At 38.5% G+C, this 14646-nt stretch overlaps 1 protein-coding gene across 5 annotated transcripts in view; it reads right to left on the reverse strand.

Annotated features, from left to right (window-relative positions):
• Window positions 1-760: 760 nt before the first annotated feature.
• Window positions 761-14646, reverse strand: part of ralgps1 (Ral GEF with PH domain and SH3 binding motif 1) — a 74451-nt gene continuing 60565 nt past the window's right edge. The window contains exons 8-19 of one of the 5 annotated variants that reach the window (XM_030773971.1): window positions 10951-11088; window positions 10203-10296; window positions 7074-7141; window positions 4029-4146; window positions 3755-3906; window positions 3308-3356; window positions 2812-2892; window positions 2238-2343; window positions 1936-2028; window positions 1673-1778; window positions 1287-1378; window positions 761-790 (exon numbers count right to left, since the gene is read on the reverse strand). In XM_030773971.1, coding sequence (XP_030629831.1) covers window positions 761-790; window positions 1287-1378; window positions 1673-1778; window positions 1936-2028; window positions 2238-2343; window positions 2812-2892; window positions 3308-3356; window positions 3755-3906; window positions 4029-4146; window positions 7074-7141; window positions 10203-10296; window positions 10951-11088 — 1127 coding nt within the window. Of the gene's footprint in view, window positions 791-1286; window positions 1379-1672; window positions 1779-1935; window positions 2029-2237; window positions 2344-2811; window positions 2893-3307; window positions 3357-3754; window positions 3907-4028; window positions 4156-7073; window positions 7142-10202; window positions 10297-10950; window positions 11089-14646 lie in introns of all 5 variants that reach the window. The other 4 variants (XM_030773980.1, XM_030773963.1, XM_030773989.1 and 1 more) reach the window with 4 other exon arrangements.

Consider the following 14646-nt stretch of genomic DNA (forward strand, 5'->3'; position numbering starts at 1 on the left):
AATGCTTATATCAGCAGCATATCAGAACTAAAAAGGACAAGGGCTGCAAGCAGCAATCAAGGGTTCTGAGTTTAAAAGAAAAGAAAAGAAAAGAAAAGAAAAGAAAAGAAATATTAATATATAATAAATATTAATATATATTAATAAAACATATATTCAAATTTTAAATTTGAGTATATCCAAATGTTATATTTATGCAAAGAGCCTACGTCTGGCACGACAGACTGGGATGAAATGCTGCCCACGCAGTCAGAGACCCGTGGGTAACCATAATGTTTCAATGAGAGTGGTTAATGCATTCAGAAGCTTCATCTCTTTCTCTGGCTTCACCAATCAAATCTGTTCCCCTTTGACAGTCGCACAGGGGTTGGGTTGATTTTTTTTTTTTTTTTACATATATAGATTTATATTTCTTTTTACATATTTTACTGCCATCAGGAGATGGTCTAGTCGACATTTAAACGTTACACATATCACGTTTTGGCACTTACATGAAACACAAGTAAAACAACATTGGCATACTGTATAACTGTTAAACATTTTTACAAATAGAATTTGTACTTCATTTACAGTATTCTGTAAGCAAATCCACTTAGTGCACTCACAGGGACTATCCATAAATTAAACACTTCTTTAAATCCGTCGCATCTCGGTGACCATTTTTTCAATTAAAAATGTACTTTTGCAAAGTTTTAAGTTTTAAGTTTTCCAGTTGCCTCTTCTTTTCTTTGTCCCCTCAGTAATACTGGCAGAATGGCAGCTACTCAAAGGACATGAGGTTGGCCGGTATCTGGAGAGTAAAAACAAAGTGTGGTGTTATGTTTGAACATGTCGTGCCTCTGTTTTTACCACACACTGGTTGTCTCATTGCCATTTGTGACATTTATCAGAGGCGTTACTATAGACAGCCATGCTATTCCAGTTTAGGTTCCTTGTACACGTTTCCTTGTTCTTTGTCTCGATACCTGTTTGTCACTGGGCTCCTTGTCTCTGGCAAGGCTGCCTGTTTCTGGTTATCTATTCAGTATTTGTGTGATAATTTTGGTTTAATGATTTAACCTTTGATTTCATGTCTAGCCCACTGCATGTATTTTCTCATGCATGGAAACCCCTCCCAGGTGCTGACTTTGAATATGGATTATGGTTTTCAGTTAAAGCTTTCTTGAACTTGCTTTCAGGAGCCAGCTTCCTCTGAATACATGAGAGAGTGTTCCTTCGTTATTTTTGGTTGATTGCGTAATGTGCTTTAGGGCGACTTGTTGGGCATTTTAGGCAACTGCCCATACCTGCGGTCTCCTGCTCCTGCAGGCCTCCACCAAATGCTTATGCCAGATTATTGCAGAGAACCGTGAGCCAGTCTGAAACTTGTAAACATTACCTGCAAAATAGCACAACAAATGTTATGAGACTTGGAAACAAAAATTTGTTCAGCAAAGTCACGTGAGAAATGAGCAGCACAAATGTCTAGCTGGCACTGAGAAAAGAACACACTCTTTTACCATGTCCAACGGGGAGCATGGTCAAACAGTAGCATTAATGGATGTAGAACATTTCTGAAGGGCATGAACTTGTAGTTCTGCATAACTAAGGTGTATCAACATGCCTGGACAATAGGACTACGTCCCTTTGGATGCACATCACGCAACACACAACGCTGTGTATAATTTATCACCTTTATCAGGATTACTCAGCTGGAAAATGGTGGGGTGTTCTGGGTCGTCGGGCAGTGCCGCCATCCAGCCAGTCAGTGCGATCTTTTTACAAGGTGTGGACTTGTACTGCAAGACAGAGGAAGACGTGGTCACAATGACGTTCCGGGACATCAAAGCAAGTTAATAAAAAATCAGCGGTGATAATAAACAGTGTTAGCTGGCTTAGAGTCTTTTTCCCATATTTTAATATTTTAGATTGATAGGGATCGATGTTTATGCCTACGTGTCTCCTCTCATTTGCTCGCAGGGCTTTGGACCCAAAATAGATGAGAGTAGAGCCAGACAGCACCACCCAGTATCGAGTCCAGCACGATAACTATAAGGAATATATAATTCAAAGGGAAAACAAACCAAAACATCATCATTACAATGCAGTCATGTGACATGTTCTTTGCTTAGCGTAGATATAATAAGGATATAATTCACATAGCGGTTTACATAGGTCTCCGAGGCAACAAATGCAACAGACACATTTTTACATATAAATTCATTGGAAATACCACAGCTGTGGCTGCTACTCCTCACCGTTGGTTTCCTGCCTTCTTTCATTAGAGTCTTTCTTCTCAAGGGTCCCTCTATTGTAATGCCACCCAGAGAGCTGCACTCGTAGTTAGAACATGACCCTGAGAGACTTAAGGGGGTAGACCACAGGCAGAAAGAATGTTTGTATGTTTCACCTTCTCAACAGATGATCTTTCACAAACATCCTCCATTAATGTTCTTCTTAACCGGGATATTATACTCCCATCTCATTTATGCAAAGTTCAGCATTTCTGTCTGAGTTTCAAAATGTGTTCAGCAGGATATACCTGTTTGACAAAAACCTGTTTTCTGAAAGAAGAGTTCTAGCTGAAACCTTACTAATCTTTTGTGCAGTGTATACATTTGGAGAATCAATGAACCTTCTGTTCAGTTGTAGACTGACTTCAGAATGTATCATGGTTGTCAGTGCTGAATATCTGAGTCAGTGTACTGGGTCCCAGCACTAAAATAATTTACCACAATGTGGTATATACAGGAAAAAAAATTAAACAGGCAATCAAACAAATGTAATATATGATGTCTACTATCTCACATCTAATAAATAAAACACAATTACCTGTAGAGGTAACTTTGACCTCTTGGGGAATTACGAACAGGGACACGCCAGTTTGGTCCTAGAGTGGCATACATTCTGCCCCTGCAAATACCAGCAATGCCAACACAGTGCTTTACCAGACACACCCGGAACATGCTGTATGTTAATTAAAACAGTGAAGGAATTGCAACATTACGTAATCCAAAGCTCTTAACACATTCTTTTAAAACAACTGTTAATTATACTTAGACTCTGTATTCAAAACCCAGACTCACTTTTAGTTATTTAAAAATGTTCATTAAGTTTAGACATCTGGCTGGACTGATCACGTAAAAAACAAGATTAATGTGAGATATTAATCCATATCAATCTTCCAATAACAGTCACAGAATTCTCACATACTTTTTTTCAAGACAGTTATCTGTTGATGTGGTTACATGAGGTAAGGATTGCATTCTAGCAGGTGGTATATTTAACTCCTCTAATCCCATCAATTGCACAGTAGATTAAACCTCACCTCTCAACAGGAGAACACAGATCATCACTCAGTGAACTCTCTCCACTGCCTGCAGCAAAACAGTACAGAATCAAATTCAATTCCCTTGAGTGTCTTCAAACAGAACATGGTAGTTAGTTTAGAACACTTTGCCCTCTAGTGGCCGAAATGTTCATAACAGGCAAGGTTTTCTGAAGAGAACAATGATCAGTAACAATATAATGCGAATGATTAAATTTTACCTATCATGAAATGTACGCATCATTCAATTTTAAACATTAACTTTAACATATAAAACAAAACATTAAGATGTGTGCTGCTCTAGAGTGTATCTTTTCTTCTGTTACATTAATTATGCTACAAATGAAAAAAGAACTATCAATGAAGTGACAGTAGCCTCTGTGTAACACCAGCGAAGGATGAATGACTGAGCAAGAATACAGCTGAAGTGAAATCTTTAATCTGTACCAAATGAAAAGCCTTTGGTGAAGACAGAATCATGAGTGTGGTTTCTGAGAGGGCTATGGGACTCTAAGAAGCTGTCGTCCAGAAGGTGACGAGGTTTTTCTGTAGTGACAGTTGTACTCTTATTCTCTGCCTCACTGTATGTACACATCAATCTAATCCGAGAGAGAGAGAGAGAGAGAGAGAGAGAGAGTGTGAGAGAGAGAGAAATACTTGAATGGTAACATTTACACATGTGTCTGCATGTTTGTATTCTCTTTGAACGTGTGTTACTAACGTATTTCCCAGGCTGTGACTTTTGCGGTGGCGGGCCAGAGGTGGGGTGGGTAGGTGGACTCCCACAGACGTGTCAGGGCAGGTGGGCCGGCGGTTATATCTCACTGACGTTGAAACCTCTGATGGTCCTGTCACATATGCAACACTGACATTAATGAACTAAACAACAATTGTTCCTCGGTAGAGAAGACTCATTGCATTAAAGCTACGCTTGAAATACAACAGAGCAAATAATTCCTTAAAACCCGGGCATGAGTATAATTTAATGACTGCTTAGAAATTCAGCTGTTTTAAAGACTTTTCTCCGTCGCAAATCCTATTCGCACATCGGTGAGACCCTCTCTAAATCCCGCACAAATTTCTGTTCAAAACAAACAGCAATAAAAACACAGCAGTTCCCATTAACCACACATGTGATTCATTAAATCAGCTCTTGCTCTCTAATGTTTCAAATGGCTAACAGATTCTCAATCCTTGAACATACGTCTAGAACCAAATTTATCAGAAGTTAAAGAATGAAACATTTCGAAACGGTTAGCCTTTCCATTACAATAATTTTGGAAGAGCACAAATATAACACATAATTATCACAAACACAGACAAAACACATTTACAAAAATTTACATTAAAGCTAAAGGGGTTTGAGTTTTTTTTTGGGTTTTTTTTTCCACTGTGCTATAAAACCAAAGGTATTTGTGGGGAATGAGGCAAATAGGGTGTTTGCTGACGATTAGATGCGAATGAGGCCCCATGTCTCCAACAGACTTTTACAGCTAAAACTGGGAGGACACATGGGGTGCGTTTTTGTGTTCCAGACTAATGGAAGCAAGAATTTCCTTCCCAATTACTGTGTGGAAGCCGTGGAGATCCGACCACAGCTGCCAATGATTGCATCGTTAGTCCTCTTCAAAGAGCCCTGGCATATGGTGCCAGTGGAGGCACTACTGGGTAAGGTCTGAGTGCATTTTAACAGAAAACAGAGAGTAATTCTAACATCACTGGACAACTGTCATTTAGTTGCAGGCGATTCATAGTGTCTCGCCTACATCTCTGACTCCGGTGGAGGGCCACAGCCTCAACGTCATTTTCAACTGAACAAAATTCATTAAACTGTTATAACGTTGTGGACAATCAATGACAAAAACAGTATCTCTTTCTCTGAGTCACTGTCACAAGTGAGGGGAAGTCCTGCCCATACTTGGACAAAAGATAGATTTGAGCTGAAGAGACATGGTGAAGCAAAACTGCTAGTTAATAACCGCAGATACATGTGAAAACATTATTCAGACTCAAAGAGACAAGTTTGTTCCCTGACCTCTTAAACTACTCCACATTTTAAAGCATGTTAAATCAATGTTAGCTGAATACACCACAAAAATAAACACATATGTTTTAAAACCACAACACTTCCTTAACATGAAAAATCCTAAAAACTGCCATAAACCATGTTCATGAGAAAAGCACTCAGGCCAGACAACCATAGAATATGTTCCTCATTCTTTTTATAGGTAAAGTTTAATGGAAAACAGTTTAGTAATGAAAGTTATAGCTTAGACAGAACAACCCCTCTCTGTAAACAAAATTTTGAAAATATGTCAGCAATACATTGCCATCAAACATGAAGACATAACAAGTACCTTTACAGTGAGAAAACTTAGATCAGGGCAGCAGTATCAGATATAGAAAACAGACTGAAAGATGTTCAGATGCATAACTGATTTTACCATACAACAATGTAGCAGTGTCATTTCTAGCTCTAGCTCTTAGAGATGGGAGTTTGTTTGCATCTACTTTCTAATCTCTATCTTACATTATCCGATTATGTTCAGCTCTTAAGTTTAAGCAATTACTTGGAGGAAATACAGACTATAGCATGTGAGAAACAGTTAATATGTTTTCGGACTGTTTTATTTGGACTGAACATTTTCCAGAACCTCTCATCAGAAAAATAACTCATTCAGGAAAATGGTTCTCTATACCTACATTTTTTTTTCATGCAAGTTGGTATTCTAAGAAACCACAACACTGCCACAAGAGAGTGTTTTTTCCCCCCTAGCATGCCCCGGAGCCACTCTACCATAATGATTCCCTATAGTTCCAAATGCCTATTCCATTTTAACTGCACCTGTCAAAACCATTAAGAACTGAATATAATCACATTTTAGCATTTGGACAATATAAAAAAAGGATCGGGCTAGCTGATGTAGCTATGGGGTTCCACTGACAGCTGGCATCCTGGATAAAGCCGTGATTTCATTTCGACTTTGACAAAACCTGGCGCTCATATTAATGTGTGGTAGGTGATGTCATAAACTGCAATACTACACAATTAAATGTGCTTATGCCATGTGTCACATGCTGAATAACTTCACTGAGAGAAGAATAAGTATATAAGTTTTCAGGATATCCCATTGAAGTCAATGGTCTCATGGTACCAGCCACAAGATGTACGACAGATATAAACATAAGGTAAATTTTGAAAACACGAGTTCTATCAGCTCCGTGTAAAAGTTCCCTTGAAGGAACATCTAAAATTAGTCATGTGACCTACTTCTACCTTGACATCACAATCCAAGTGCCCACACAGACATGAGGTTACTCAATACAGACAGAAATCAGAGACAACAGTTCTCTGAATAGTTTCATTTTAAGCCCCCTGCAGGTGGTATCCATATTTCTGAGGAAGTCATGTTCATGGGTGAAGTGGATGAGGCTCCCAGTTTAAACAAGAGACTGTCTTGAGATCTCTTCATCCCAGGGACTATGCAGGCCTAATGGGGTTTCCACTGAGAAGCTTCCTCTTCCCATTGCTCTGCATAGCAGAAGCATCTGCAAAGCTCTTCAACTGCTGATGATTTCCAGACATCATGTAATCCACTCTGTAGACCAACTTCCCCATTTAGGTTATTGATATAGCTATGGTGTTTCTGTTGATCCATTAATTTTCAATGGTACTGTATATGACCTAACTGTTAGCCCATTCCTGGAAAGTTAGCTGTGCATGCAAAATGACAATGGTGAAAAGGTAAAATAAACAGTACAGTACCTCCCAGGTCTTCTTTGGAGGACACAAGACGTGGTGAGCTGTTTCCTGGCTCAATTTTTAGAGACAACCTGAGACGGAGCAAGAGAATAGAAAAGGAGAGTAGAAATCTCAAAAATGTATATAGACCATATTATATTCATAAAATAACGCATTTTATCGTCTTTTGGGGGGCTTTTTGGACAGCGAAGCGAGTATTACAAGCTGGATAGGAAAAAAACGAAACAAAACAAAACATTTCAGTTATCCAAGCAAAGGTTTCATATGCAGCCATAACCATATCAGTTAGTGAGTTCGGTCACTTTGGTACTGAATAACTAAATGTGATTGACACTATAATTGTGTACAGTTTTATTCCACAGAAACACAATATCAACTAGTAACACTGTCAACACTATAAACAACTAATCAACGTTCTTTCCTTCCTTCATTTGCTTACAATTTTTATGCCATACATGGTATCCTTAGATCCACTGATCTCCACAACTATGTGAATTTATTGATAATAATAATATTTTATCAGATGTGAATCACAGATTTTGAGACAACGACATTTAGGATCACTAAGGTCTAAGGCTTTTCCACTACATCTCTGTACATGGCAATACTGCTCAGCTGTGGATGAATGGGGTTAAGGGTTTAAGTTCTACTGTTCCGATACCCTCAGAGCAGGGTGCTGAGAACTGGAGTTTTGCCTTGTGTCAGCGATGAGATTAAACAGCGACATCAGTTCCTCAGAGTTTAACCAGACCTTTCTCATCCTTCCTGTCACCAGTACTCCACCTTTTGTGGCACCAAACCGGGTAGAAAGAGATAACACTTCACATCGAACTCCCATCCAAGTCTTACTTTAGCTTTACTTTTATTACTTTAGTCTTTATCCCGACAAAAGCAGTGGAGCGGAGAATGAGCGAAAAACATTTCAGATGAGTAACTTCTCAAATAAACGTCAAAAAGATAAATATTTGGTTTGATTCTGATGAAACTAAAAATACAGCTAAGCGTCCAAGAACAAAAAAAAAAAAAAAATCATTTCTTGAGTATCGTCTTTGTTCTTTGACATATGAGCAAGCAATTAAAAGAAAGACAAAACTGTCTATATCAAATGATAAACAAAACAGTGATCACTCTTCTGCAGTCTTCACTGTTCCAGATGCCAGAAACGGAAACCAGCTGAAGTATATTTAAGACACTGAGGTCATGACAGGGGGTAACAACAAACATCATGACCTCACTGCATGTGAATGGATCTGCAGTTAGGAAAAAAACAAGAAAGGGCTGCGAAGGAAAAATGAACATTCGTTTCTCCACACCACAACATAGAGACAGCATAAACACTTCTCTCAGCTGACCTAATTCTGAGAGCAACACGTGCTGCAGACTGCAACATTTCCCCATTTACTAAAGGATATGATTCAGGGATCCATCTGCAAGCGGAGTGAAAATGATGTGTGAAAAACGTTATTGTGTTTGAAAAGGCAGGTTCAAGTTCAGGTTTGAGTTCTACGTTAATTTATTTCCCTTCCCGTTCCAGCAGACAAAAAAGCAGCAAAATAAACCTGACCGTAAAAAAAAAAAAATTGTTTTTTTTTTTTTTTTTTTTTAAGAAAGAGGAACATAACAGCTTGATAAATATGCACCAGGGAATAATTTTTCTTTATCATTTTACACGTTTTACAGTTCAGAATATCCAAAAAAAGCATGAGAGATCAATTAATTATATTAATTATCCTTTTCCCATCTCTTCTTAGTGCTCTTTCTTAGTGTAGTGGTTAGAAATAAACATAGACACAAGACAGCTTCATAATGTTCACATCTACAGTGTATTAGCAGATTAAATTCAAAAAGGATACAAAACGGAAAAATCCAGATATGCCTCATTTAAAATCTCACTAACCAAAATTAGAAAACGAGAGTTGTGTTGATGACTTAATACATTTTTGGACGTACCGACATAACTTGACTGAGGATTGGTCATTTTAAATCCTTGCTGAAACTCTACACGTGTCTAAAAACTTACTGAGGGAATATTGGAAGCAAAACACAGAGAAGTATATTTTCCAGACCCTGAGACACGGTGAATTCAGGAGACTTCAGCCTCACCTTCAGAAGCGATGAGGCTTCTGCACAGAGCCACTTTTGTTTCACAGATATCAATAGCTCTAATAGTCCTTCAAAAGTGAAATGGCCTGCAAAACATTAAAACTCAATGACGAAGACAAGATTGCTGAAGTGTGCTAAAAATACTCAGTCATATGGAAATTGTTCTCTTAGACGTTGTGCCGTGTGGCAATGCTAATAAATTTTATGTTCCTCATGCTATTTGTGAGGTGTCTTGACGATTAGAAATTGCACCTGCATTCAGCACTTGCCCCAGAGGTCTTGTATAGCTCAGCAAGACAGGACCACACAGACAGAGTGGAAACAGCTAAACTTCTAGATGACTGACAGAGGGAAATGTAAAGAACCTAACATAATTATAACAATATCTCCATAAAATGATACATGTAATATCTGAGTGCAGTTAGGCAAATTAGATTATAAAGAACTGGAAAATAATGAGTACTATACAAGATACGAGATTGAAATATAATGAGTATTATATGTTGTGGGTAGAAAACTTTCAATATTAAAGTGAAAGAAAGAACCATAAAGACATAAAGAAAAGATTAAAGTTTCTAAAAATGGATTATATTGAGAGTCACACAATATGATGTTATAGCATACAGTCATATCGAGTTTGTGTAGCTGTGCCCTGAAAATTATACATTGGGTTGAACTTTGGTCCTGCGGCCAGACCAGATGGACTTCTCGTGTCTTAGTAAAATTACAGCACATGGCCAAAAGTGTTTCAACCAAGGAGTGGTCAGAGTGACTTCATAAGCTGTCTGGCTTTTTAAAAGCGTGGCTAGTACAAAGTGTACACCACCATAAACATTTCTGGGCACTAGTAAACACATAAACAAGACTTTCAGGTGATAATGTAAAGAGAACAGCTATGTTAAACCTGAGTGCTTTCTGAAATTTAAACAAAATAAATACAGAAATGGATTGATGAATGAGTGGATTGATGTGTAGCCTGTATAGCTAATAAATATGCACACATATGGGAAAATAGATAGAATGACTTACGTATAGTTGTCATCCTCCACAAATTTCTGGAGTTCCTCAATGTAGCGCACAGACATCAAGTATTTTTGCACATGTGGTAGGGTAACCAAATGGTCTGTGAAAAATTTGAGAAAAATGGATGAGCCAATGACAAATTTAATGTAAAGAAATGTCCCACTCATTACAACAAACACAAATGGTTTAGTCATCTTTAGACTGAGACACAGAACACTCAGGTTTTTGTTTTCTGAACCTCTCCTTGCAAATTTGAAAAAAAAAAAAAAAAAATAGGAGAAAAACAGTTTGATCCATACGTCATGTTTTGATAAGTTCCCATTAAGGGAATTCCAGTAATCAGGTTCAGCTGATAACCATTCTCTTGATTATATGGGGAAAGAAAAAAATTTAAATTATTTTTACTCAAGTCTGGTCCTCAGAGGGGAGAGCCCTGTTGCCAGTTCACCACCTTACACAATGGGAGGCTGATTTACAGCTACAAAACAGGAGGGAAAGGCAGTAGTAGGTACAAACAAAATCCATCAGAACTGAGGGCCACAGTTATAGCTACACAGTAGCTCCCTCTAGTGGATGTAAAGCTTATCACAAGTTGTGCCAAAAATATATTGTTGAAGCAAGTAGACGGAGACACAGAGACCCAAAGTCTTTTCAGAAAAGTTGTCAACCACCCCAGGATATGAGAATTCACACACCACCACATGGTCCTCCATATCATCAAGAACAAGAGATACAGAATATATTTAAGACTAACCATAGTTACAGGACACCTGTAGATCAGAGATGACTCGGAGAAGATTATTCATCTGATTGGTCCTCTGTTCGGTCTCTATGATGCTGTCAGAGGCTGGGTATGCAGAGTCAATGTAGGTCATGTCAAATAAGTACATCCCTGTAAAACAGTTAATGTTTTGCAATTAGCTTGGGAACGTTAATGATGAAATATACACAAAGGTCACTCGTTTGGCCCCTAATCATCTGTTTATGTCCATATGTCTGTTTCAAAACAGTTTCATATTAAGCCGAGATATTATGCGGAAATAGTAACCAAAGCAACAGGAATGAAAACATCAGTGAAAACAACATCAAGTGCAACAAGTTTGTGTACATTTCATGAGGTGAGATAACTTGGAAAGTTGTTGACCATGTGCAACAGTGGGACTTGAAAGAGCTTGGCATTAGAATTTATGGCCCGCTGCAGGCCTTCCTGGCCTAAGCAAAAAAAAAAAAAAAAAAGCCAAAAAGTAATTACTTGCAGCTGTAAAGATAGGTGTACAAGCTCTCTGCAATCACAAAATGTGATTTTGTTTTTTTTTTTTTTACATGAGAAAAAAGAAGAGCAAATTAGGACTGTTTATTTGTGATGCTATTTTATGTCCGAAAACATACAAACTTTACACAGAATAAACCGCAAGAGTGCAAGAGTAAGATCATGGTCTTACATGCATTTAGTGTTTTAAGACTATTGTTCAGTTTTGTTACTTAAATATCAAAACAAACCTCAACCGCCTCTACTGACACCACTCTGGAGATGCAGTGAAATTTACAGGAGGACAGTAAATGATCAGTTCCTTACACTTCATCTATTAAAGGCTTCTTAACATTATCATGAGTGTCTGCAAAACAGTCTGAAGTAAAATTAATATGCAAGACCATTATAATGCAGTAAACAGGATTTGATCCTAACTGATCAACCGAAATTTTACCAAGTCCCCACTTTGCTAATTTCACCCTCCAGTGCTTAACTGACAGCCTCTGAGAAAACTCTCTCCTGGTTTCCCAGCTAATTGGAAGGTAACAGTGAAAACCAGGCAGCTGCTGCTGGCAGACCAGTGGTTGATTTAGATGGACAGTCCTGCCCGAGGCATCTCTTGAGTCTTTTTTTATGAGTTTGTTTGTGTTCAGTTTCTTCCCTATGGTCGCAAAACAGTCATGCAATCAGCTGTGCAAAGGGTTACGAGCTAAGACAATTTGTGACTAGTGACAGGGAAAGCAGTGTACTGTGGACAAGGGGGATGTGGCAGCTTTCTCACGCCATGACGGGGAGCAAAACGATCTGGACACGGGGTCAAAAAACCCAACTCTGTCTGTATCCTTCCCCCATTTAGCTGACAGGCCTAATTGCCAACCTGTTACAATAAACAGAAATTGAAACGGAAAGGCCATTAAAACAGATTTTCGTGATGCTTAAAAATAGGATGCTTAAAAGGGCTGAGTTAGTTTATTTATGTACACCAACTGTACAGCAATTTATGTACACCAACTATACAGCAATGTATGTACACCAACACTAAGTAGAGCTAGCTTTGTCAATCTGGCCAAAGATGTTTCATGAGAGATACTGAAGGACACTCTATTGCTCCATTACAAAACTGGCTGCTAGTCTGTGTTCAGACACCTTTGTAAAAGTTAGTTTTGAACTGAACATTTGGGCGGTTGGTTCTGAATGGGTTCGACAGCTGGGTTCAGTGTTTTAGCAGCACTCAGGATCATGCAGTGCTCTGTGGCTGAGGGGCTCTCATTATCAGTGTTGAAATCTAATTTGTAGATTTCCAGCGCCTTCTGTGACTTGACTGACAGTTTTAAAAGGCTCTGTCATTAGCAGGTCATTTTCACCCCTTGAACTAAATACAATGTGAAGGAAGTGGGGCTGAACCAGTGAAGTAGAACATTCCTGAAATAAGAGTTAAGATTGTAAAAAGAGAGAATAGACACCTGTGCATCAAAAACAAATTGTGCACCTAAAAAAAAAAATTAATGGGACAATTCAGCGGTAATTCATTATATAGCACTACAATGATTAAATGACAGCACTTCAAATATGTGGAAAATTACAAAAGTTTGTAAAAATGCTACAGCCAGAAATTTTGTCTGTTCTCCAGCCATCTCCCATCTGAGCATTCTTCCACATAAGACTGTGCTACATTCATCAGATGTAAAAAAAAAAGTCAAGATACAAAAACTCTGAAAATGATCAGTGAAAACCTTAATTTCAAATGGCAGTTTAGAATAGGCAAAAGACAATACTGGGAACTTCAACAGAGATTCCAGTCTTTGGACAGAGTAATAACAATTTCAGTTTTCTAATGTTGCCTGTTCTGAACTATCCTTTGAAACACATGTGCCTGTCAGCTTTAAGGTTTAGGTGCTCACATGTCTTTTATTTTAGCTCTTGAGAGCGACACTGCTGCATTTGAACTCTACCAAGGGTCACAGAGCTTTACCAGGCCACCCAACTTAAAGGACTAGTATTAGAATATCAGGGTCAGGACCTGCTGCTGAGCCACTGTCTGTCTTTCCCGCCTGTCACACACACACACACACACACACACACACACACATATACAAACATACATATACAGACAAGCACGCATATGCACATGCACGCATATGCACTTGCATGAACACACACATGCACACACACGCACGCACGCACGCACACACACACACACACACACACACACACACACACACAGACACACACAAAAGCGCATGAACACATGCATACTGTTAATTCTGTGTGAAAGTAAAGGTCAGTTTGAGTTTCAAATGGTGCTATTCTGGTCCTGGTGGCCTTGGTGTGTTATTGTGCGTGTGTGTGTGTGTGTGTGTGCACACGCATTTGTGTTTGTGTAGGTGGCTGTGAATTATATGACTTGCGTCTTTAGTGAGACAAGGGAATTCTGAGAGGTCATTTGTAAACATGTCTTGACTAATACTCTGCTTACATTTATTGGGTGGCCCAGTGCAAAATAACTTTTCAATGCTGGCACGCTTGGCCTCTCACATGACAGATACTACAAAAGTATACACACGACACATTTTCTTCAATGCACAACATAAACTTGGGGATGTTTTTTTCCCCAATGTTATGACTTCATCGCTACAGACTTCAAAGAGAACAGTTATGACACGAGGAGGGCTTGGCATGTCATAAAGGTGTAAAGGCAGGTAAAAAGACAACCTCTTTATACTCCAATTTATTGACCTATAACAACCACAGCTGTGCTTCAGAAAGACGTGCATAGGTCCACATTTCTGTTGCTTACTCATTCTTTATTTCCTCAGTGATAGTGTTTTTGACTAGCCTCAATACTACACCTACAAACAACTTAACTGAAAACTGAAAAAAGTGAGTTAAATTATATGACAGACAGGATAATAGAGTTCTGTCGAACCATGTTATCTAACTGGATCAATTCTGAAAATATGAAGGAAAATTACATACTGCATCACAGCATAACTGAATGAGGTATAGTCTATTGTACCAAAGGATACTATACTGCAGAGAATAGTTTTACACACGAAGACCAGAACTGTCTGTTCAACAGACAGTCAATCAACAACTATTCAAAGTGGCTAACCATTTAATGAGTCAAGTGTTTTGAGAGCTTTCCACTTGATGATGGGGAGAAAAAAAATCCCTCCAGAAAACAAGAAAACCAAAGAC

The sequence above is a fragment of the Chanos chanos genome, chromosome 1 (assembly GCF_902362185.1).
Source record: "Chanos chanos chromosome 1, fChaCha1.1, whole genome shotgun sequence".
In the NCBI taxonomy this organism is placed as follows: Eukaryota; Metazoa; Chordata; class Actinopteri; order Gonorynchiformes; family Chanidae; genus Chanos; species Chanos chanos.